We start from the raw sequence: 25,417 nt of genomic DNA, 5'->3' as shown, positions 1-25,417 counted from the left end.
AGTGTGGGCCTGTGCTAAAGGCCAGCTCATGCAAATGTTGGTTCCCATGCTGCGCCGGATTTGGATGGCGCTGATTAAATGACATGGAGGTTTGGCTGATGATTTTTGCTGAAAATATATCCGTGTAGGACTCCAGGATTCATTCCCAAACTGAAAATTGCAATTTGAACGGTCACAATTAGCAGATCGTAAAGGCTGGAATATGTTAGGTTGAACAATATCCTTTGAAATGAACAAAATAACCATCTTCTAAATGTATGGAAAACGTGCTCACCCTGTTGTCCATTCTACAGCATTGGATTCTTGCATAAGCTATTGGACTATTCATGTTACTATTTTAGTGTAGTTATAAATACTAGCATAGGCGTAATCAAAAACCTTCTCCTGAGCTTCCACTTCCTCATCAGCAAAGAAAGTACACAGGCACAGTTGGAGGCTGAGGTTATTAGCATCCCGGTTGATAATTCTGCGGAGGCTCATCATAACGGAGTGTGCAGGCTAATTTTTCAAGTGCGTTAGCCAGGAAGAAGCTGATGGATGATAATGGGTTTAGGCTCCCCTGTGGGCAGTGATAGGTAGTGCCTTCCTTCCTCTCAACATGGATCAGAGCTCGATAGGCAAAGCGAATGATCTACAGCCTGCCAGATGATACTGTGTCTTAAAGTTTGTGCGGGATTTGATTGAAGCTGAAAATGTGGAATTCCCAAACAACATAGAATTGGACACATCGTTTATGACGGAAAATAATAACTTCGATGCTTTGGCTGGGACATTATGTTGGTTGTAGGTTGTGGTACAAGTGTCAGAATGCTTCATTGACATTAACCATTACAAGGTCACAGTGTTCCTCTGTTTCTCACAGACAATAGTGGCCAAAATGTGGGTTGGAATTCTGTCAGAACAGGACAGGGCAGCACTGAAGGCACTTTTCAACTGAACATAACTTTTGTAAACTGACTTTTTGCATTGCATTGGCCCCACTGTGTCGTCATACCTAGATACCTGAATACCTGTGCCAAAAGTAAGGCCTAAAATGTGACTAAATTTGATTCTGGCAGTCACAAAATGTTCATTTAGCTATTTGAAGATTTTGGCACTGCTTTGCTTTTACTGCTCCATAAGATCAACAAAAATATGTCCAAAACACGCTCCACTGCAGGTTTAACAATTTCTGTAAGGCCAAAAGTTGTCTGTTGATTTTTCAATAACAACATTTCCCTACATTCCTCTGTTAAGTGGAAATATTACAAAAGTCTAAGTATGATCAATGCATAGAATCTCAAAGATGAAATATCTGGGCGTTGAAATAGCATATCCTCCCAGCCATATTAGATACCTAAAATCATGACATTGCATCACTCATTCACTCCTCAGACTCAGAGGTCCTAAGCTTCTGAAGCCATCACTGCCCTGGGGAAGACTGACGGAAACGAGGAGGCCAATCTTTTCTGATATCAATGAAGTCAACATGACGCTAACACATTTATACTAGCTGTTATTGATGTTCACCACAAGCCTGGTGATGTTTTAGGGCTGCTTTCACGGCTTCCGGCACTTGAAATTGGTCATTTTTTCAAATCTGTGTGGCAAGAGTGGCATGAATAAGAACGTATTGGAAAGGTGCGGGGAAATAATCTCCGGAAAGGCTTGAAACCCCCGACAGCGGGGTTCTTTTTTTCTCCTTTTGTGCAAAATTGAACAGCTTTCCCTCGCACTTTTGGAAAATGTCAAGGCTGAGATACGAAGCGATTGTTCTTTGGTGGTATCCGTCAGAGCATCAGTATCCGTATCTCAGGCCCCTCACTGTGAAGATTAAATAAAGCCTAAGAAGCTGCGCATATAAAAAAAAGGGGGGGGTTTTAAAGGGGCGGCTGTAAAATCTCCCCCGCTCGCTCGCTCCTTCGCCTCAATTGCAGTGCAGAGGGACGACTATTTCAGGAGCCTTTAAGTTGTGGCCTGCTATTCCCGGCGCGGCGGCCATATGTATGCGCCACTGATGGCTTTTGGGGTTTCGGAAATCCTTGGCTTTATGCTAATCAGGCGCAGTGTGGCAGGCAGACAGCTCTGGTGCGGTCGGACTTGGCTTGGCCTACTCTACACTCAGCGTCTCCGCTAAGTAGCAATTACAGTGGGAGTGAGAACGCGAAGTTGCATATAGCGCGGCCATACAGCAAAACGCTCCCCTCATTTTCTCCCCGGTTGTCCCGTCTTGTTTGCGCAGCTGACGGAATATCGGATCAGACGGTAACTCGAGCGGGGAGCCTTTGTTGTATTTTTTATTGGTGTTGAAGTCTGGGTTTATAAAGTCTCCTTTGTGAATTATGTCAAGAAGGCATCAATGAAAATGCTTAAAGCTAATGATAGAGCTAAAAAAAAAAAGACGCTGTAGTCTGCAGTGTGTTTTGGCAGCTTCTGAAGAAAACCAGATAAGCAGTTTTCTCTAAAATCAATAGAGGCTGGACACTTAATTGAAAAATGGTTGCATTGCTCCGGGCGATCGGATTACTCTCGATAGCAGCAACACACTATTAGGCTTTGGAATCATTAGTAAATAAGACAAATCTGTCTAGTTTAATAGAGAAGTGTGTGACTCATGTCAGTGTTCTCGGTAATAACTGTCTTTGGCCGTGAATCCAAGAACGAGCTCATTTTCTTCGACCAAGTTCCAAGTCAATTTAATAGCAACCTTACTCGGAGGAGCTAAGCACACATACCGCGCTATATTGGGCTCTGATTTGGCAAGTTTAACAGACAAACGTGCAAATTACTCAGATAGGCTGCTTTTACATTCTTCAAAAAACACTACAGGCAAAACCGTTTTCTATTTTTTTGGGCCAAATTCATGAGTTGTGAAAGTATATTGTACTGATTCACCATTTGTCCATAGAATTATCTACAAAATTAACGCAAACACCAAATATCTTATAGTTGTACTTTTCAAGAATTTGAAGGTTTCTGGAGGATCTTTTCAGACCCCCCCCCCCCCCCCCCCCCCCCCCCCATTGCTGTAGTTTTCAATTTTAAAAAATTGAAAACTATTTTCCTCCCCCTACATGTTCCAGCCATGTCCTAATGTGTAGAATGAGCCAAGACCTGTTCACCACAACTGCCTCTAAAATCCTGCACTGTCACTCAAAAAAGTTGTAAGCCGTCATGCACAAGCTTAATATAGAGACTGCAGTAACACGTAAGACCTGAGGTGGCAGTAGTGAGCATAAAATGACCAACTTGCATCTAGTCTCTTAAAAGACATAATAAGATACTGAAAAAAATATTAAACGTCAACGGAATAAACTTTTAAACAGTTAAACCTGGGTCTATTCATTATTCAGATATAATACAAATCAATACAAATCTTTATTTTACACACAAAATTCCACATTAAGTTATATAATGAATGAAAAGTTGCAACACATTTTTTCCCTTATATATATATATGTCAGTAATTTTCTGGATGGAATTAAAAATATCCTGCACCTAACTTTATATGTTGTCAGTAAAGTAAAACATTAGTTGAAGTTTATTTATTTCTCATATTTGTCAAGTACAAAGCACCAAAAGCAATGGAATGAGTTTTGCCCTGGCAATGTCTCCACTGATTCAGAAAACTAATCTACATATAAAAGCATCATTACAGCGAATTGCATAAAACACAACCCCTTGTTCAATCTTTGTACAACTGACATGAATAAATGATCCTTATATGTGCACTACATGATGGGGTTTTGACACATAGGGTCACATCCCCCTCAATCTACTCCTGGAACGTTTTAAAGCTGGTATAAAACAGCACATCTATTTGAAATCACCTTACATGTACGGGCTGGTCATTTGTCTAGCCTGTGTCAAAAATGAAAGCACAGTGTCGGGGGCCAGCGCAGCAACCCCGGCTCTTCATTTGCGCACCCCTGTGACATTCCCCATGCATTAAGCCGCCCCCTTTTGTCTCAGCAGGAAGAGTAGTTTTCCAGGTGCACACTCTCGCTCATAGGTACGGGATGAGATAAGCAGGGGAATTCAGATTATGTCATGGGACTTGGAGGGGGGAAAGGGGGGTTGTAGGTCCCATTAATCACACGTGTTTCCGTAGGCTCTTTTGTTTGCCGGGATAATAAAGCGATGGCTGGTCTCCATGTATAGGCATTCCCAACTTTGAAGCCGAAGACTATTATGCGAGACTGTACAGAGCGTTGCCGGAGATTGTAAGGCCAAAATGTTTTGAGATTCCGAAACAATGACGGACTTTGATGCCGGCAGGAGCATGTGGTGTTTTCATGAGAAACATCCGAAAAGTGAATCCACAAAAGCAGGGGTAGATCTGCATTAGCAATAAGCGACCCATTTCCCTGCCATGCTTATCCAAACAAGTAGTCATTTAACCCCATCCGAATCAAAAACTACATATTGCGGACATGTCCTTTGGCAAGAAACCTCACCCATCTTGTGTGAGCACGGTTGTACGAAAGGCTATTGGCTGCCATGGCTTTTTCAAGTTTGTCGATGTTGTTGAATTAGTTGGGGGCAGGGGTGTCTTTAAATCATCTCCCGACCCCGACTTCCAGTAAAAAAAAAAGTGAGCCTAAAAAGATATTTCTTAGACTTTATTCCACTTTGTTGTTTTTTTTCCAGGCCTGGTCACCACAACTTCGAGGAGGCTGGACCGGGAGCAACAGGACGAGCACATTCTTGAGGTAAACTTTTTTTTCTTTTTTTTGTTGCTGCTGCAAGAATCTGCCCTCCAAAAAAAAAAAAAAAGGGGGAAGAAAAAAAAGAAAAGAAAAGAGACTCAATGTGAGCGTCTGTGCTTTCTGCCAAAAACCGAAGCAGTTCAAACCTGTTCCAACCCAAGGTCAAACCCGGCACTTCCTGAGTTGGTGGGGGGGGGTGGAGAGAGGACGGAACGGTCTTTTCCCTCTGATCCCTGAGCCGTTATTGGACGGGGGCCAGAGATCGCCAACAAAAACAAGCGCGGGGCTGTGTGTGCAGGAGGAGCATTTTCTCCGTGTATTGATTTCCTGAAGGGGAGGGAGATCCCGGTGACTGCGCCTTTGTTCTTTCCCACTGTTCCAGCTCTTAGAAGGAGCAAGCCAGGACAGGAAGCTGCTGTCAAACACTGAGCCAATGTCTAAACTTGTGGCTTTTAATTGAGCTTCACTCTCCTGACAATTCCCTCCCGCCCTCTCTCCCTTCCTTCTTTCTTCTTCTTTTTTTTTTTATGTGCTCTACCACAGGGCCAAGCTGATAATGGCTCTCTTAATTGTGTTTCCGGCGCTGACAGGGAGCAGATTGGATGCCTTTTAATTATTGTTAGCGTTTGCACAATTGAGCGATCATCAGGAGGCGGGCGAATGTTGTTACATATGGCGTCGGACCGGCCTTCATCATTCACACGTTTTTGTGCAGCACTGCGTCGAAGGGGATATAATAACAACATAAGAAGAACAGTGGAGATGATCAACTTAGCCCTCACTTTGTCATTTGCTATATGTCTAACGGATATTAGTGATTACAGAAGTCCTACAGGAAACACATTCACACACAGCTCAAAAGCTAGCAGTCACTTAACACACGCAATGTAAAATTAGAAAATAAATAGCAATGTAGCCGAAATAGTTTTGAATAGAATTCATTTATTTCAAATATGTAATATTTTGAAAATGTAGCTTTTGAATAAAGAAGAATATCAGGTCGACATAAAATTGCCCAATCATATCACAGTGCACATTTTAAACATATAGGAACAATACCATTTGAGTGAAAGTTAATAACCCCCCCTAGATCTAGTGTTGCATTAATTTTTAACTTTTCGCCAAGACAATCCCAAAGATTGTCAATGGGACTCTGTGGTGGCCAATCCATGCTTCTTGAACCACTCTTTTGCAACGTGATCCCCATGAATCCTGGCATTGTCATCTTGGAAGAAGAAATCCGTTGATGGAATAACCTGGTCATTCAGAATGTTCAGCTGATCTTTGGGCACATAGTGTTGCTGAACCGAGACCTGACCAACTATAGTAGCCAAAGATCATTAGAGTTTGGTAAATCCAGGTGGCGACTATTTTTTGGGGGGTCAGGCAGTGTGTTAACTGCTAAACAAAGACTATCCAAATGCTTTATAAGACATTTGTTGCAGTCTAATTTGCTGGATTAGTTGGATTTATCCACAAAAGAGACACCAGAGACACGATATTTTGTTTGCAGAACCTTGTAGCCCAATATTCACAAATCAGGCCCAAAGTGTTTAACTGTCGTTACCTTTTTCGTTCCCTTTCATCCTCATTATGTCCAGTTTCAACATTTCAACCTTTTTGGCATTTCAAAGCATTCACATCAACGCCGCTAATGGCCGGTTAAGTCTCGGGAAATGAACTCCAGAAAAGAGTGTGAATCTTTCCAAGAGTCGGCTGATGAGAAGTGAAGGTTCCCAGACAGCCCTCTTTAGCTGTTGGCTGCAGATACTCAATTGCTACTTTGAACATGTGGTTAAGAGCTGGGCAATTGCAAGGTTGGTGCCTAATTCAAAGCCTTTGTGTCTGCGAAAGCCTAGTCTTAGCTCATGAATGCGCTTCATTTGTCACAGCCTCCAGACGTTTAATAATTCAACAAAAGGACTAAACACCAGTAAGTAAACGCGGTATGCTCAATGTTAATCTGAATTCCACAGTCCCACTTTCAGTAGAGCCCTTAGCCACGCTTTGCTTTGTAGAGTTTAATAATCACTCACAAACAAACAAGTGTTCTGCATTAGTAATACTTCAGACACTCCACAAACTGCATTTAAGCATAGAAAGAAAGTTTCAAAACGTATTTGTATGTTCTTCTGGAATTCTGCCTTCTGTTAGAGAAGGAACTGTCTTGCAGTAGTCAAATGTTGTAAATCCTTAAAGTGCGAAGTTAAGCTAAAGCTCATTTGGATTTTAGGGTGGTTAGTTTAAGAACTTCGTGACTCGCTTTCTTTTCCCTTGGCGCTGCTGCTTGCATATTCAGTAACTTGTACATCTCCATCTTTTCACAGACCATGTACAAATAAAAGAAACTGTCTGACCAAAACAACAAAAAGGCGGCATTAAAAAAAGATCGCACACCTTTAGCTTTGATTACAGCACTCATTCGCTGTGGCTTTCTTTCAATAAGCTTTTGTAATGTCAAAAGATCCAGTGTTGCTTCAATTTTCACCAAGATCTTGTATTGATGATGGGAGAGTGTGACCACTGCACAAAGCCCTCTCCAGCACATCCCAAAGATTGTCAGTGGGGCTAAGATCTGGACTCTTGTGGCCAATCCATGTGTGAAAATGATGCCTCAAGCTTCTTGAACGTTCTTGTCATCTTGGAACATGCCCGTGCCATCACCATTGAAGGAATAACCTGGTCATTCAGGATGTCCAAGCACTCAGATGATTTCCTTCTTTGAGCACATAGTGTTGCTGAGCCTCGACCTGACCAACTGCAGCAAACCCAGAACAGAACAGTTGGGTAAATCCAGATGGTGACTTTGATCCTCGACTACAGTTGCACACTCCCCACTTTTGGGTGGAGGCGGATGGCAGCTTGAGCGACTCACGGCCGCTTCACTCGTAATTTGCAAGGGTTTATGGGTAATGAAGTCTCGGGAGACAGAAGTAGCGAGTGTGGCTGTGAAGGCTCGGGACTCTTGATGAGGGGCAGAGCAGCACAGTAGTGAAGAAGGATCAATGCAAACGTGCTCTTGAGTCTTGAGCCTTTTCTTGGCACTTAAAAAGTATTCGTACACGCAATGTTTTTTGGAGTTTTTCGTGAGTTTCAGTGTCTACCCGACTAGCATTAGCTGAGGTTCAACAAGAACTAGACAGTCTGGAGTTTATAAACAAGCCTCAATTGAACTAAAAGCTGAATACAACAGATCAATTCAGGAGCCAATTTAAGTGAAACCGCTCTGTTGGAACAGCGTTTTATAAATGAAAAACAGAGGTTAAATAAGAAACAAATGAAAGTCAACAAATGAAATGAATCCAATGTTAAGATATATTAGCTTTAAATTGTTTTTTTTTTTTCAAGAACCAGAAACGTTAAGGAAAGTGCAGATGGGGACCGCGCTGTGCTGTATTAACGGCTAACAAGACTAGAACTTCAATTACTCATGATATTGTTTTAAGGTCACTCTGTCCAGCCTGAAGGGAAGGTCAAATTAAGTCACTTTTGACCCAAATAAGGAGATAGTGTGCGCAGTCGAGCACAAGCAGCATCGCCATGGAAACACAAGGAGTTTGCGAGTGCTGCTCTGCGGTCATTAGGAATCAGACAGGAAGCTCTTTATTGCTCGTCACATTTGTGGGGCAGCGCAGGCCCTTAAAGCCCACGGCCTGGCCTTGCTCAGACACAGCACATCCGAACATAATCAGGAGTCGCACTTTTTCACCTTCCAATGCAACAACACTTCAACCGGCACTGCTGAACTGCAGAAATGCCACTGGAACATAAAAACAATCTTTGATTTGTACGTACCTGCTTTTAAATTTGTGCACAGCTTGATGGTATGGCTTCCTAATGCAACAGTGCTTTTACAGTTGGTGACTTAAGGCATCGTATGAAAGAAGGTAAAGAGTTGTGAAAGACATCCTCTCCTTCAGTGTGGCTCTCCTCGAGGTTTCTCTTTTTCCCACTGGGTTTTTGATTTTTTTCCTTGCCATGAAGGAGGGTCTAAGGACGACTGACACCCAGGGTAACTTTTAGTGCATCTGCTGCTTCACTGCTGACTGTTCGTTCAGCCTTTACATTTGTTTTTCTATTTCACTGTTTATTTCTGAGTCATTGCTGGTTTCCTAACTGTTTGTAAATCAGTAATATGTTGTTATGAACACTTTGTTGTGAACACTTGATGTGATTTGAAATCGTGGTGTGTGGTGGTCATCTTCAGGTCATCTGCAGTTGTGTAATTCATTTGTTAGGTGTTTTTCTAGTTAATATATATGGTTTACAAGCAGTTTAGACATAGTTTACACCAATTTAGGTCTTTTTTTTAGCCCATTTCAATGCCTGGTTTAGTCTTGATTTGATCTTGATGGAGGCCTTATGGAACTTGGGAGATCAAATACTTTATGAGGCGTGCAAAGTTTGAGAATCACTACCCTAGGCTATTGTGCAGAGCTTACAGTTTGTATCATTGAGTTTGTGTGATATGCTTTGAACTCCTCTTTCCGTAACAGTACACATTTGCCACCGATTACTTGGCTTTAGGTTGCTGAGTTGCTCCTTTCACAACTCAGCCCTGGTATCGGTGTATTGATACTTTGGGAACAATCCTTGTCTGTTTAATTTACCCTTCTTTTCCGGTTTTGCGTGAGCTTGTTGTGGAGGAAGCACCTGAACATGTGTGGGGCCATGTGGAACATGTGGATCAATTAGGGTGGGAGCTGTGTCAGCATTGTTTGCACCAAACGCCAAAAGGAGGCGGAGGGTGGGAAGCCCAGGAGGTCTGCGGCTTTTATGATGAGACGGGTGGGGGCAGGGAAGAGTCGTGTGTCTGCGCGAGACACAAACGGGGAGTTGTGGGCAGCGGGGGAATGTGAGAAAAGCCCGAGCTAGCGATGTGACGTGCTTGACCGAATCAGAGCTTTTGAATGGCCGTGTAACTTTTTATTTATTTATTTATTCATTTATTTGATAGGGACATGTGTGAACAATGAACATGTACCACACTACAACATTTATAGCCAAGGCTAATTTGCAATGTCTGTCCCTAGAAGGGCTTTTCAAATGCACACAGAAAGTACAAAAAATACATTTACAGCAACATTAATTGATTCATTCTGACATTACACAAAGGAAGTGCATTGAGTGCAAACTAAAAATGATGGCAGACTTGATCTCTTTTTAAAATACGCTTTAGTTCATTTTTAAAAGCCCCCAGATCTAAGTCCTGTTTCAGCTCAGGAGGCAAAGAGTTCCAAAGTTTAGCACCCTGGACAGTAAAAGCTGACTGTCCAAAGGTCTTTTTTCTAACGGGTACTTTCACATTTCCATTAGCAGCTCGAAGTGGAACTATGAGCCGTCTGAGAACATCGGGGCTTGGCTGTGCAGACATTTATACATTCATTTTAAGTTACAGAATTTAACAACATTTTCAAAGTTAAGTTTCAACGTTTAACTTCTGCAATACTCCACAATGGTGCATTCTGACAGATGTTTTATCTAAAAATTTTAATGTTCTGTTGTAAATCAGTCTTAAAGGCCTGATTGTTGTGGCTGAAAATCATTGCATGCATAAATACATTTGCCGCATTTCGTTTTTTAACCATTTTTAACAAACACAAACAAAACAGCAACAGGCAACCTAAGTAAAAGCTGTTTGCATGAAAAAATACACCCACATCAAAGGGTAAAAACCTGTCGCACAGCGAGTTTAGATGAAAACTTGTATCCCTCAGCAGTTACTTATGGAATAATATGGATTTTCTGGCTTTATTTTGTGTCAGATCAATACTGTATGAAAATGAGCCAGTCTTTGGAACGGCTTTGACAGAAAGAGATCCCATAGATTCAGCTCTCATTACACTCATGAATCCTATAGTGCTCCTCATGGCAGTGGGAGTGTGGGCTCTAGCGGCAGGATGAGAGGCAGAGGCACAGGAAGGAGGGAGGGTGGGTAAATAGCAGCCGTGGGACATGCCAGGACATGCTTTGGAGCCAGCACTGGGACTGTAAAGAGATCATTACCGAAGCCAAGGAGAAGTGAATAGAACCATCACATCTGGCGGCTGGCACCTGTCCCGGCCCCTGGCACGCTGGCTATGAGTTCGGCCTTGTACAGTTGTATAGCGATATCACAAGTATTTCGCTATTCGGATGTAGCTAATCATTACTTCTATCACATATCAAATGATCTTGTTGAAATACATTACAAGCTTTTAGGGTGTGTTATTACAGTCTATATTTACATTAAGGACGCCACTTGACATTTTAGTTAAAGCAGTGGGGCTTAATAGCACTTTAAACGCGTGCGATCGCAGCCTTGGCGCCACTTCTCTTCATAGTATTTACTGTATGTAGAACTTTATAGGTGCACATGCACAAACTGCGCCCCAGCAGGCATCTGGACACGCTTTAACTTACGCTAAAAAGTGTCATGTGCGCAATAAACATCAATAGAAAAAAAAAAAAAGCTTCTATATGCACTGTAATCATGCCTTTGTAATTAAAGAGTGATTACCGCATGCATACGATCCATCTGCGATGCACATTGGGCCAAGTGTTGGTTGCTATGTTTAAACTTGGCAGCATGTAAACAGCGATCACGGAACCTGAGCTCCTCGCAACTCTTTGAAATATTTGAACCAACCAAAATCTGCACTCGCTCCGTCGGTTTGTCAAGCTGCGAAAGTATGCACTAGCAAGAGGAAGAGGACACCCTTTCATTAGACACCCTCAGCTCTGGATGGGTTGAAATTCATTGTGTCAGAAGATAGAGTAAGTGTCGACTGTCAAAGAGCATGTTAGCGTGGGGTTTGTTTGCTGGAGATACATGATATGCTCAGTCTATGCATGGAAAAGTCAGCCGTCTTTTGTGTAATCAAGTAGCCGGGTCGTCCAACTTTGGCTTGCCCAAAGAACGACAGGCAGAGAAACATGTAGTCCATCACACATCAAAATGAAAATGGCGGCTTGTAAAAGTAGGAAGAGATGTTTGAAATACAACAAATGACAATCAAAGAGCAGTCTTGAGATGATAGAAGAGACATGCTACACATATTGGTTATCCACTAAATTTGCAAGAGAATGTTCTACGTAGCAGGGCTAGCTAATATGTTCTTTCTTGCATTGTTGTCACCGGACATTTGTAGGCCCACACCTTCTTGATATAGGGCAGCAATCAGTCCCTTTGCAATGATGGAATAGAATAACTCCGCTCCAATCCTCCCAAACAGGACGTATTACGTTCATATTACAATGAGACAAACAGCAACTAGGACAAAGACACTGAAAAGTACATGCCGCTAATTTGCACCATAAAAGAGGTTAAATCTCCCATTGTCTCAGAACAATGACTGCTTGACAAGTGAATTACCACTGGTATTAACACTACAATTAAAACTAATCTCACCAGTATGGCAGGTAAGGTGGAATGATGGACGATCGGAAAGCGATTAATTGTCTCATTTCGCCACTCGGCAGCATTCTCGCTTATACATCGCTCCCCCTGGGCGAGCTCGTCTTTCGGGTAGTTTGTCTAATTACGCAAAGAAAGGAAGTGTTCCAAACGTGGTGATGGATAGTTCGGGAGCTAAAATGAGTGGTGTAAGTGCAAAAAGTCCTCTTAGGAATTGCATTTTTAATTATCTCCAGTTATTAGCTAACTGCACAAGAGGAGTGTTAAATGATAAGGGACTTGGGTTATTGTTTGCAAGACCAAAGCGGTTGGAAGCTAGCATAATGTTCATTACAGAGTGAGGGACGGGCAACAATATGCCGTCTCATTGAGGGACATTCACAGCGAGCTTCTTGTCAGCCCGTTTAATTAATTCAGCGCGTGTGAATAGCATGGACAGCTGCAGACTCAGTGCGACAAACAAAAACACATTACTTTAGTAATTGAAACGATGCGGCCAAATGGTGTGTGCCGCGTCCCGGACTCCTGACTGTTCTCAAGAAGCACTTAGCAGATGGTTTTAAATGACTCTAGCACTTAAGAGACGGCATTTCAATTCTATTTTGAAAAACTTAAGAAACTACAGAAATTCACAAAAGAAACATATTTCCTGAAGTGTTTTTCGATGAAAATCAGGTTTTGTAAAGGTCGACTGAGCTATAAGATCATTCGCACCCACTAAAAGCGACATTAGCGTTGCACGTTTTAATATCACAAAGCTAATGTGCAAGTGTAATGCTTTTTTACTGGTGGAATTATTTCCACATAATTCACGTTCAGTATCAGACCTTTGTTTGTGGCTTTGACACGGAGCAGCGGTGTTTGCAGCTGGCATTAACACAATGGAAAAAGTCCGGCTAATTAAAAATAATTAGCGCCCAAGTGTTGCTTGGCTAACAGATACACAAGCTGTTGTTTTCATGATCACAGCAGGCAATAATGTGCACAGATGAAATAGGGCTTGTTTGTGTTTTGGTCACTGTTCTACTACATTGTGTTGGATTGACAAATACACAATAAATCGATCCACAGCTGAAATTTTCATTTGAATTTTTTCACACTCATAGAACCAGGCTCTAAGTTTTGCACATCCAATGCATGAACTTAATATTGTCTCAAGTGTATTAATTTCTAAATGGAGGTTGCTATAACTGTTAGCTGCCCTAACTCATTTCCGCCTCTCACAATACCTCCCGCAAAGCCGATAGTTCACATGAATTCATTATATGCAAGTTTTCAGTGCGTACAGCTTTATCAGATGGGAAATTGAATCAGGGCAAACTGCCGGAGAAACACATTCCACGGATTTACACTTACTTTGATGTTAGCAGCCAGTAAAAATGTGCCACAGATTTCTGCATTTACAATAAAGGCCTATGGTGCCTAAAGACATTTACTTTAGTGGACAAAAATGATTTGGTCTTGATCGATCCTCACACTCAGAGAACCAGAGTTGCAAAAATGTCCATCTTCGAATTTTATGCTATTGATTCCAGTTTGTATGGTAAAAAAAAATGCTTTGCCATACTTTGTTTTTGTTTTATTCTCATTTTCCTAAATATTATTTTGTCTGCAGGTTACTGTCACAGACCACGGCGTCCCTCCTAAATCCACCACGGTCCGCATCATCGTCAAAGTCCTGGATGAGAATGACAACAGGCCGCTGTTTCTGGAGAAGATTTACAAGATCAAGCTTCCGGAGCGGGAGCGCCCGGAGAAGGAGCGCGCCATGAAGAGAGATCCGGTTTACCGGGTCATCGCCTCGGACCGGGACGACGGGTCAAACGCGGAGATCTCCTACAGCATCGAGGAGGGAGACGAACCCGGGAAGTTCTTCATCGAACCCAAGACGGGACTGGTGTCATCCAAGAAGTTCTCTTCCGCAGGGGAATACGACATCCTCACTGTGAGTAGAATTTTCTTTTGATATACCGAAAAGTGTTGTGGTTTCTCATGTTGGATAAAAGTCTTAGATGATAATAAAGTTAGAATTTGAAACCAGAAAAAGGCTTCAAGTATCTATGGAATTTAAAACAAAGAAGAAATAATGGAATTTATGAACATTACTATTCTCGAGTTACGATTTCTTTTCAAAAAGCAGTCATCTGGTCTAGAGGACGGGAAGCAATTTCTGTAGATCGACTGGTAAGAGCTGGATATAAGCCTATCTGTCGAAGGGAGAGAGGATTTAGCCTAGTTGTTTGGTTAAGATAAGCAAGGTAGTGGGTGTGAAAAATATATTTGTGTCCAGTATTAACTTGAGTTGACCCAAATATCCTGAAGATTTATGAGTGCAGTTTGAAGTTGCTTTTTTCTGCTCTCTGACAAGCTTTGTGGCTTGTCTTTTAACTGTAAGTATTTTCTAATAAAATAAAAGCCTATTTATAGTTATGTAAATAAATAAGACAATAATAGGTGTATCAAAGAGTTACTGGTCAAAATAGAACTGTGTTTGGCTATTTGGCTTGTGTTGAAGTGGACATGCAATCATGTTTCCTATCAAAGACATACCTGGAGTTTCACTATATTCACGCAGTTTTAAGTAATCCTCGAGTTAATCCTGTTTAATTTAGCTGTTTTCTCTTCCATAGTATCAGCACTTCGTTCTGTACTTCCTGAATACAGTACAATACGTCATTGTTAAAACTCGAAACTGTCCTCCACATTATCCAAACATGTATATTGATTCTGAGCAGTCCTGCTCTCAGAGACTGAAGCTGTAAACCACCCTGTAAATTGAAACTGGAATTTAGTCTTGATAATAATAAATAATCAAAATAGATTTTATTTTACCTGTATTCCATTGTTACCATTTAATTCTTACAGAGATATCATTTCAAATTGTAAAACGTAAAATATATAATCTAAGAAATAATGTTTTGTATAAGGCTTTTTTCAGCCACATATGCGTGATATGGCCACTTTAATATCAAGCAATGTGGGTGACGTATCAAAATTAAGATGAAATGAATGAAAAATACTTAACCCTACTCTGAGCTGTGAGGCCCTGATGGTCTAGCAAAACATCCATCTACATTCTGTATATCTGCTGAACACCAAGAGAAAACCAGTCAATCCCTTTGTTTTATGCACTGGTATAGGAATTTCATTAGACGCTTATTGTTGTTGTGCCATGACTTAAGCAGTTCTGCCATTTGTCACTGCGGTGCCATTAACAAAGTGTCAAATTGCACTGCGCGTTGCAGTCACAGAGCTGTTGGAGGGTTATGAAGAAATAATTTGGTATGTGTGAAAATGAATCAGAACTGTCACAGCTCCACCTGCAGTATTTACCTCCTTTAGCTCATTTGTTAAATTGGCTGTCAGAATGCAATGTGCTGTCATACACTTCTTAATGAAAGTTTGTATATGTTTTATTCTCCTGCAAAGGACATTACCTAAACATGATTTGACCATTCAGTCTATTCAAATTGCCATTCATTTTTCTCCCCTCATAAACTTCATCTCCTTTCTCACGCAGATCAAAGCAGTGGACAACGGCCGCCCTCAGAAGTCGTCCACGTGCCGCCTGCACATCGAGTGGATCCCCCGGCCTGAGATCCCGGAGCACGCAGCCCCTCTGCAGTTCGAGGAGTCCCCTTTCACCTTCTCTGTCATGGAGAGTGACCCCGTGGCGCACATGGTGGGGGTCGTAGCCACCGAGTCTTCAGAGCTCCCGGTGTGGTTTGAAATCACAGGTAGGGCGTCACCAAAACCTCCCCTGTACTGTACCTCTCCTGGGCATTTCTATAAAAGCTTGGTGTGTAGGCAGTACTAACATATGTAGTAGCACTAATTGCTTTAATGCTTTACAAGTATTGGTACATGGACTTCAGTGACTTTAGGGCGCTTTGTAGAACAGCCATTTACTTTTGGATGTAAAATAGCCAGTGACTATAATGCACTTCATCCTTTAAACACAAGCTTTCAATAAGTTTTAGGCTGATGAGAAATAAACACAACAGACAAAATCTTGTAAAATAAGTGCTGAATTCAACCCAATTCTATAAAATATAAATGGCTGGAAAAGCTACCTTTTGCTTTGAGGATATTTGAGACTAGGGAGACAGTTAGTAGCCAGGATGGTATATGAGGAAAGAGTAGCCAAGACAGGAAATTACACAAATTTCATAGGGTTGTTTTGCCAAGACTGTTATCAAATTGGACTCATTAATGTAGAATTATTGAAAACTTTTAGCAAACTTTGGAAGGGCTAAAGAGATGCATGTTGGAGACGCCTGATATCCGATAATTCCACATTGATTGAATCACAGGTTTATTCATAGTCTTTTAAATGTGCTATTTATTAATATAGGGTACTATGCTAGAGGTATTGCTAACATTTAATATTTTTCTGCTTTTTCTTTCTCCTTCTAATCAATCTTTTACTGACTCCTCTCTTGCTGTGTGTGCTCTGTCACTGCGCTTCTCTGGAATGCCGTGTGCGTTGTAGACGATACTGAGGATTCTGAGCTCTTTTACATCCTCCAGATGGCTTGTGACCACAACTGTACAGCAGAAGGTAGAAGAAGTCTGCTGGATCCTCCTCATAGGCCGTGCTCGTGCTCCCAAATCATCCCGTGTTTACCCCGTTTCACCCCCGTTTTACCCCAGCTCACTACTACTGTCATAACTAGGGCTGCAGGATTAATTGCAATCCGACAGTGAAAGAAATTTGAATCGTCACAAAAAATACAAAAACAAATATTTATAAAACAAAATACGCACGGTTGTGCAGTCGTTCAGACTTTTACAATCTGCTTCAAAATGCATCCGATACCGCTATCTGTTTACCAGTTCACTTTCAGGGGTGGTCAAAATACTTTACTTTACTTACAAATACTTCTGCTCAAATATTACTTCAATACAGTGAAAGTATTAACATATTCAAAGTAGAAAGTAGAATTTGTTTTAATGTTGCTGTGAACACTATAGGGACAAAACTTCTTCCCTGCGGTGAGCCAGTGCATTGACACAGTATCTATTGTTCGGGAGCGTTTTAAACAGGACATATAAATGAGACAAAACACAACAAACTTTTACTTATTATTTTGGAGTCTTTATACGAAATGTAGTATAGTAGAAAACAGCGTATTTATCTTTCAAATGTAGTGGAGTAAAAGTAATGTCTTCAACAAAAATACTGCACTGGTGAAGTACTAGGCCTGTCACGATATCAAATTTGAATTTCAATATAATGTGGTAGGAAAATTTCACAATATCGAAAAACAATATTATTGACTCTAAAGAAACTAGTCAAGTAAACTTTTGTTCTAAAAGTGCATTAAAATACCACCAAGGCGCAATAAACATAAAGTATAATGTAACCTTATTTGCTTCAGTAAAAAGTATTTTTTTTACAAAGAAAAAATAGGGGGAGAATGCTACTAAATGATGAATATTGAGCCCAAAAATATATAGTTTGTAGTAAATTGACCACCTCTGGTCAGTTTTCATTCTTCTTAAATGGTAATGCAGTGGTTCTTAACTGGTGGTTTGGGACCTACAAATTGGGGGCCTTTAAAAAAACAATTACTTTTACTAAACCATTAACAGTTTATCATATTCGGCCTTGTAATGAATGCTCGAGGAGGATATGCTACTTTTGCTGTGATACATTGATGCATATCTAATCAATTCCAAAATCATGCAGCCCTAATCATTACAATCAATTTGTTACCGTGCCACTCTCTCCCCTATTGCACTTGTGACCTGACTCCCAACTCTCCATAAGAAAGCAGTAAAACATGCTGTCCCTTACATGTGATGTGAATAAGGCGTTCTCATCCTAAAGCATTCCATATCAGTTTTTTTGCTGGTCCCATTCATTGTACTATTTGTATATTTGATGTCCATACTTGGACGCTTGTTGCTAATTGCATGTGATGGCTGTTACGCAACGAAAGGTTTGAGGAACAATGGCGTGTCTGTTCCCTGTCTGCATCAGAATGCCACAGGATTATTTTGATCGGGTTCCACTCTTTTATTTGCCTGAGTCCAGCTTCCAGTGTTGAATGCTTTTTTTTTGTTTTGGTCTTTCCCGACTTCTCCTGGTCTCCCATTACTACATAGTGTTTTGTGTTGTACAAAATCTTAAATTGTCATCCATCCAAGTGTGCGTTCAGTTTTTTTTCGTATGTTTTGTGTCATATTTTGCTTCAGAATAGTTGTTTACTACTTAAACTTTACTAACTTTATTCGTTTGTCGTCTTTCCTTGCAACTTTTCTCCTCAGTTCATGTTATCACTCCTCTTTATGTAGGCTGTTATGAAAAGTCATGTGCTCGGCATCTGGCAATATCAGTCCTTTCTATGTCTTTATCTGGTGGTTCTCAAACTATGCTACATGTACCACTGGCGGTACTTGGGGTTCTTCAGGTGGTACTCAGGGTCATCAGCAATGTTCTACTTTGTTCGAGTTATTTTTCCCTGGTTTAATGATAGCGGGTTTACACTAAATTTAGACATAAATACACCACCTGACCAAAAAGAAAAGTTTAGGTTCAGCAACACTACAGTGTGTGCCCAAAGAATGAGATCAGCTGACTGCTTGAACTTGGCCACCGCAGAGTCCAGATCTCAACCCCATTGAGAATCTTTGGGATGTGCTGGAGAAGGCTTTGCACAGTGGTCACACAATCCCATCATCAATGCAAGATCTTGGGTGAAAAATGAACGCAAGCACTGGATCTTTTGACATCGCAAAAGCTTAATGAAACAATGCCACAGCGAATGTGAGCTGTAATCAAAACTAAAAGCAGTCCAACCAAATATTAGAGCGTGTAGCGGGCAGTGTATTTTAAGAGGTGGAAGGATACTGGGTATGATAAGTTTGAGAACCACTGTCATGTTAATTTCTCTGTTTGCTGCTCCCCCAGTTACTATTTTCTTTCCGATGTAGGCTAGTATAAAAACGTCATGCGCTGGGCATCTGACAGTGTTCATCCTTTCAGTGTTTATTCTTTGCCTTACTGGTCATGCTCTCCCATAGCTTTGTCGTGATTAATTCTCGCCATATCATGTAACGTGTAACCATACAGAGAAACCCTTTGACGTACATAGCCTTCAGCACACTTCAATATTTCCATTTGCCTGTGCTCATCACTCCCTTCATTTCCATGTTTAAACAACCTTCACACACACAGTAGAGTCCACCTAATCCTTTGTCCTCTTTCTTTTGAAAAAAAAAAAAATCACTCCACAGGTGGTAACTACGACAGCCGCTTTGACGTGGGCAAGGCCAGCGGAACACTGATCGTCGCGAGGCCGCTGGACGCCGAGCAGAAATCAAATTACAACCTGACAGTGGAGGCCTCCGATGGGACGCGGACTGTCAGCACCCAGGTAATTGAAACGCTAATGAAAACGCTCGGATGTTGATGAGTTACTTGTCATACCTATGCGTTTTTTTCCCCCGTTCTTCCGTTATCCATTCTGTAAGATATGGTGAGGGACTGGCTTGAGTAATGAGTGATGCAGTACTTGCATTGTCCACCGTGGCAAACAAGCTGGCAAATATACTCTAAGTTTGTTGATAAGATCGTTTCATACATGCTGTGTGAGAAATGAAGAACAGAAACTTTTTTTTTTACGTTAAATGTCTAGTTATGGGTTTCAATCAAACCCTTTGTAGGAATTTTGACCCTCGCTGGCAGAAAAAATTATCACTTTTTTTCCATAGTTGAAAAAAAAAGCTTTAACTATTATACTATATAATAATCCAAAAAATAATCTTTCATTTTTACTCCTTCAAACTCCAAACCAGAATAGCCTGTGATGATAATTGAAATATCTATTATAGAAAACGCAATCTCAATGGCCGCCGCCTGGGCGCCGCCATGTTTATTTCCCATACCGACTTTGAAGCTAAGCAGGGACGGGCCTGGTTAGGACTGGGATGGGAGACCGTTTGGGAACACCAGGAAGCCTGGCGACAGTAGTGAGTTTGTGCGTGGTTGGTGGTGGGGGCTGATGTGCGCATAATTGTTCAGCAACTTTGAGCGTCTGGAAAAGCGCTATATCCGCGGCCGGCCCCCACGTGATGGTCCCACCAGCCGCGGGCATTGACCACGGGTCCATATGGACCGCGGTGCTGCTGTCCGAGGACAACCCGCCGTCAAAACAACGCGAGTGCACGACATCTGACTGCCGTGCGTGTGCGCGCATCCAAACAGGGCGATGTGTGTCATCGTCACTCACCTGCAGACGCTCTGCACAGGTACAGTTACATCCTCCAAAAGACATCTGCGCGTCTTTGTTTAAGTCTCTCCTGCAGTGACCGAGGCTGTGGTTCATTATAGATCCAGGCAGTATTCCGTCTCTAAAGCTTTGTCTCCGAAAAACAGTACACGCAAAACATTGCCCAAAAGCCTCTAATCACACGCGCTGCTCCGACTGATTTCTCCTCCGTGTGAGTAAAAGCGAAAATGAAACTACAACTTCACGAGCACATGGCCTGCACTGCGTAGTTTTTTTCTTTTTTTTTTTTGCTGCTGTACCATTTGTTTTCTATTTGGCTTTCACGTATTGTGAGCCCAGAGGTACATTTCATTCTAAAGCAGCTTTGAACGCATTGCCAATTTTATTGTAAAGTTATAACTACTGTCTAACAACGATCATTAGGCTATTTCATTTCAAAACCTACTTATTATTTTTTAGATTGTACACTACCGTGATGCACCAAACCACGGGTCCTGCACCGTGAACCAAACCGTTACAGCTGAACCCCTAATATTTATCCATAATTGTCCCACTGTCTCTTGAATTCTATTCCCTGAGTTTAGCGAACATATTGTCGTTGTAGTATATAAGAAAAGAGTACGGGTGCATCAAACACTCCAATTGCAGATTGTTTGAAATTATTTTTAGCATTCATTATTTTAAACATTTGTAGTGGCCATAGTTTTTGGAATGGGTTGGGAACCACTGCTCTACAGCTGAACTGTGTGACGGGTTGGACATTTCTTTGTAATCACTCATAATCTCAGAATATCAAATGTGGAGACTAGCGAGGCCCGGCCGAAGGCCGGGTCTCAGCTAGTATATGATATATTTCAATACATTATGGTGTCAATTTTGACCAATCAAATGATGAGACCCATTGATAATGCATGAATCAAAATTCCTATGGATAATTCATGGCTATTATGGTCATGGCTCCAAAAAGATAGTATTAAAAATATTTGAGTACTGAATATTTGGGGATTTTATATATTTGTGTTTCTTGGCCGGTGGTTCCCAACTGGTGGGTCATGGACCTTTACCAAAAAATGACTGTTGATGAATTGTGTTGGTTGTTGTCAGCCTTATGATTAATGCTTGAAAACAGAGAAAATACTTTGTTTTGATTCTACAACAGGGTCATCCTCCCTCGCCCCAAAGCTCATGCCTTATTTCTATTGTTTCTCGTCTCTCCACTTTGTTGCTATTCTCTATCTGTGATCCTCTCTGTGATGAGAACCTCTTCATCTTGTTCTTCCACCAAAATGAAAAAGCAGTCTGTCTTTGTCCTGTGACACCCTCAAACTGTCAACAATGAAAAATGCCTTCAATCGCCGGCGTAATATGGGAAAACTTTAGTCACTGTAAACTGCCAGGAGTTTGTGCGAGAATATTTTACATACTTCTAAAGCACCTCAACAATACATTTAAATATATTAGCATGCTAATTTAATCTCTTGCGTCCCAGCTGATCCCAAACAATGATAAAAGGCTCGACGCTCGCGAGATGTCTCTGGTTTTGTCCCGCTGGTCATGCCCTGTCGGTAAAGATTTGGACGGCGGGGTACATGGTAGTTTGGCTCGCATGGGACAGTGGCATTCAAAATGTATTGGCCATTGTCCGCCGAAGGCGAGCATCAGAGGACTGTAGCTGGAAAAGAATCTATTTGTTGTCACTGCGTATGAATGAAGTCTTTCATCATCTGGCTGCTTTGCTCCAGCGAGCCTGGATCTGTGCAGCGCATCCACTCAGGCCTTTCAACTTTTGGCCCCAGCCTGAAAAAGGTAGGTGGGGAAGATGATTATTTGGTATCTTTATAGCTTAGAATTCGTTTTGAATTCTAAAGCAATGACATAAAGGTGGGCGAGCTGTCAAAAGATGTGTATCACGATTTTCACAGAGCCTAGATCACAATTTTGATTTGATTTCAATCTATCTGCACTTTGTATATTACCTTTAAGAGTTGACTAAAGCCATCCACTGCTTCTGAGCAATCACTCTTCACAATTATTGGTTAACTCTGCATGTCACTCAGAGGGGGATTGTGGCTGTCCAGTACGAAGTAGTGAGTTGGAAAAGTGCCCCAGTGTTTGAGTTTACAAATGACTAAGATTCAATTTCTACCGTCATCGCCCAGCCTCACATTTGTGTCGTAGTCGCTTGAAATCTATTTCCACATATTCAGTAATTGTCTAATCTTTTGTTGCTGAGCCAGCTACTTGCAACTCTGAGCTTGGACTTCTGGATGCGTGTTTACATTAGCATCGCCAAGATTTAGTCACAAATTAACCAGCAAAACACTTCAAAGCCTTTGACAATGCACAACAGAATGAAACAAACAAAATGAAACATACAAAAACCACACTGTGTAAAATTGTCAAAATGAAAATTATATTGATCTAGCATTTAGAAAGACTAAAATTGTTCTCTGATATTTGTCTTCTTTAGTAGATTTCAATCAGGGAAGAGTTGCATCATTCCTACGCACATAGAATGGAAAGGCTACAGCTTCCAATGTCCTAATAAATCCCTGAAAGGCTCTTAATTCAAAAGCCCCTCACCAAACCTGCGAGCGCTGACATTTTAAGTCAAATTAATCACATGCAAAGGTTAAACGATTCAAAAGCTCCAGTGCACAGTGGGGGTCAGTCCCAGCAGGTCCGGCCGTACTGGCAACCCTCTTTCGCACAACGAACCGCACACTTTTATTCAATTTCTTTCTTTTCAGACACAAAACTTGCTACTTCCAAGAACATGCCTGTCTATGAACACGCATATAAAGTTAGAGTAGGTGCCAGAGTTAATAAGCCCTACTACTCTTTACAGCTTCTTGTGAAAGTATGTAAGGCAGAAAACTATTAAATTAAGAGTTAAGATCACATATATTTGACAGGTCCCAAATTAATGTTGGTTTGACATTCTGGTATCTGTCTTAGAAAAAAACTCCAGATTACCTTTATGCATAATGCTTTTTCATACCTTGTTCTTGTGCGCTTGTGTCAGCAAAAATATATAAATCTCAAGTCAGATCTTCGCCACTTTGCAACGTATTGTGGTTACTTCTTGTACTATGGATATTGCTAACCCAGAAAGGAATGTTTGAATAAAAATGAATTCATCCTATAGTGACAAATTCATTGTTGGTCTTTATGGTGAACACATCTAGACAAGCCCGACTTAATTTAATTGCAAATCACTCCCGTGCCGTACACCTCGTGAAAGCTTCCACTCCACCTTATCTCTCCCTCAAATCAAAGTCATGTGGATGCGCGCTGCCAGACAGGCTGGCCTATTTTCTCTCTCCTTGGAATGTTTTCTTTTCTTTCCTTTTTTTTTGTTGAATATATCACCTCTCTATTCCTTCTTTGTCTTCCTCCTCTCACATCCGCACTCATTGGCCCAGGCATGCCGGGGTACGATGATGATTATTCTGTTTGGACACAGAGCGGATGAGAACACTGGACCTCTGTGGGCAGTGGGCTGTGTTAATCCTGTTTTGGGAACACGTCGGGGCGCCCGGTGCCAATGGCCGGCCTTTGCCTGCCTGCGCCCGAGAGCTGCCACCTGGTAGGGGGGCTTCCTCTCCTACGCGTGGTACAATCAGACCAGCATGAGCTCCCACGTGTCCCGTTCTGGACAGCACATAAACACTGCTGCCATTTGTTGTGCCTTTTGTTCCGCTACAGCTTTGTTTTATTATCAAATGTACTTGCAGAGCCTATTAGGTGAACAATTTGGAAAAAAACATAAGTGGAACAATTGAAACAATTGGATTCAGGGTTTGAAATACGTCAAACGCTAGTGGATTTCTGTTTTAGCTAGCAACGTTTATTCTCACCAGCCAAGTGATCTAGCGTGCTGGTATGGATGCTAGCTGAACATTTGAGACTGAATGAGAATTTAAAAGGAAAAACAGCTGGAAAATTTGGAAAAGATCTTCAGCGGTAGACCTGTAGTCCCACCATTTTTTTTGAAACCAAAGCCAACCTATCCCATGTTACCATCGGCTTTTATATGAACAAAATAGTAAAACACAATGAACATCAAAGTTACCAGCATTATTTGAGACCGACTAGTGACCAGTGAGCAAAAATTTCCCATTTGCATTTTGTCCAGCTAAATGTAGTTCAACATTACCAGCAGCAGCTTAAGTAGTAGTACAAGTAGTAGTAATAGTAAAAGTATAAGTGATAGAAGGCAGCTGTAGTATGAGTAAACATGTGTTGTCGCTATCAGGAATTTCCATAAAATTCAGCAATTTGTTCCTTTTAGGCACGTCAGGTTTTTGACCTTGTGTAGGATTGTTTAAAGCTGAGCGAGCTGAGAGTTGTCTAAATAAGACGAAGTGTATTCTTGTCTTACTTACACCTGGCTAATTTGAAGACTTATTACGAGTAAGAAGAATTATTATAGCAAGCCCAGAAGCAAATCAGTTGAAAGTCAAAGGCTCATGTCTTTTTATTCGGAGCTTATTGGTTTATTGTAATTTGAATACTGGAGGCTTAGCTTGACACAATTATTGTTTCATTGGGACTTAGAAAATGGTATGCACTGTGTATAAATCAACTGTTGTTTGTGTTAAACCACTTTAGAATGACACGTAGGCAAAAGCAGTATCATAACTTGAGTTTAGTAAGTGAATATATATTATGATAGAAAAAAGACTTTGTTGCTATGTTGCTACCCAGCATCAACACCCGACTTAGCGTCAGCACGGCTCAAGGTCTGTGGGAGGTCTGCGGAAAACAGGCGTCCATTCTGCGCAGTGTTTTCCATCAGAGCGTTGTGTGTCTGAGAAGGATCAGCTGATGGAGCGGAGTGGAGGGCTTGTGCATTCCAGGCCGGGCACCTCATGGCCAGGAGCTGCGCCAGCCTCCTACAGCCCCCCCCCTCCTCCCTACCCTCCCTGCCCCGCCCCTTCCCTATCCTTTCTCCCCACCCCCGCACACACAGAGCCTCAACACTTCCTCCCTACACTGTGAAGAAGCACCTCAAGCTGCGCAATCTGCTCCTGCTTCCCATCTTATCTCCGTCCAAGTTTGCAAAGCCTCTTTCATGGTTTCGGCATCACATG

The 25,417-nt window shown here is 41.6% G+C and overlaps 1 protein-coding gene across 7 annotated transcripts in view; it reads left to right on the top strand.

The window, feature by feature from the left end:
- The window catches only part of fat1a (FAT atypical cadherin 1a), a 107,991-nt gene that overhangs the window by 36,487 nt on the left and 46,087 nt on the right, over positions 1 to 25,417 (top strand). For 5 of the 7 annotated variants that reach the window (XR_013792768.1, XR_013792769.1, XM_079554133.1 and 2 more), the window contains exons 4-8: positions 4,630 to 4,691; positions 13,700 to 14,029; positions 15,605 to 15,821; positions 16,577 to 16,645; positions 19,327 to 19,466. Coding sequence is in view for 5 of the 7 variants with exons in the window: in XM_079554133.1 (XP_079410259.1) it covers positions 4,630 to 4,691; positions 13,700 to 14,029; positions 15,605 to 15,821; positions 16,577 to 16,645; positions 19,327 to 19,466 (818 nt within the window). In the remaining 2 variants the exon portion in view is untranslated. The remainder of the gene's footprint in view (positions 1 to 4,629; positions 4,692 to 13,699; positions 14,030 to 15,604; positions 15,822 to 16,576; positions 16,646 to 19,326; positions 19,467 to 25,417) is intronic. The other 2 variants (XM_079554136.1, XM_079554135.1) reach the window with 1 other exon arrangement.

Source organism: Gobius niger (genome assembly GCF_951799975.1).
Source record: "Gobius niger genome assembly, chromosome: 3".
NCBI lineage: Eukaryota > Metazoa > Chordata > Actinopteri > Gobiiformes > Gobiidae > Gobius > Gobius niger.
The sequence above is the reverse complement of the archived record's forward strand: the minus strand, read 5'-3'. Positions and strand labels throughout refer to the sequence as shown.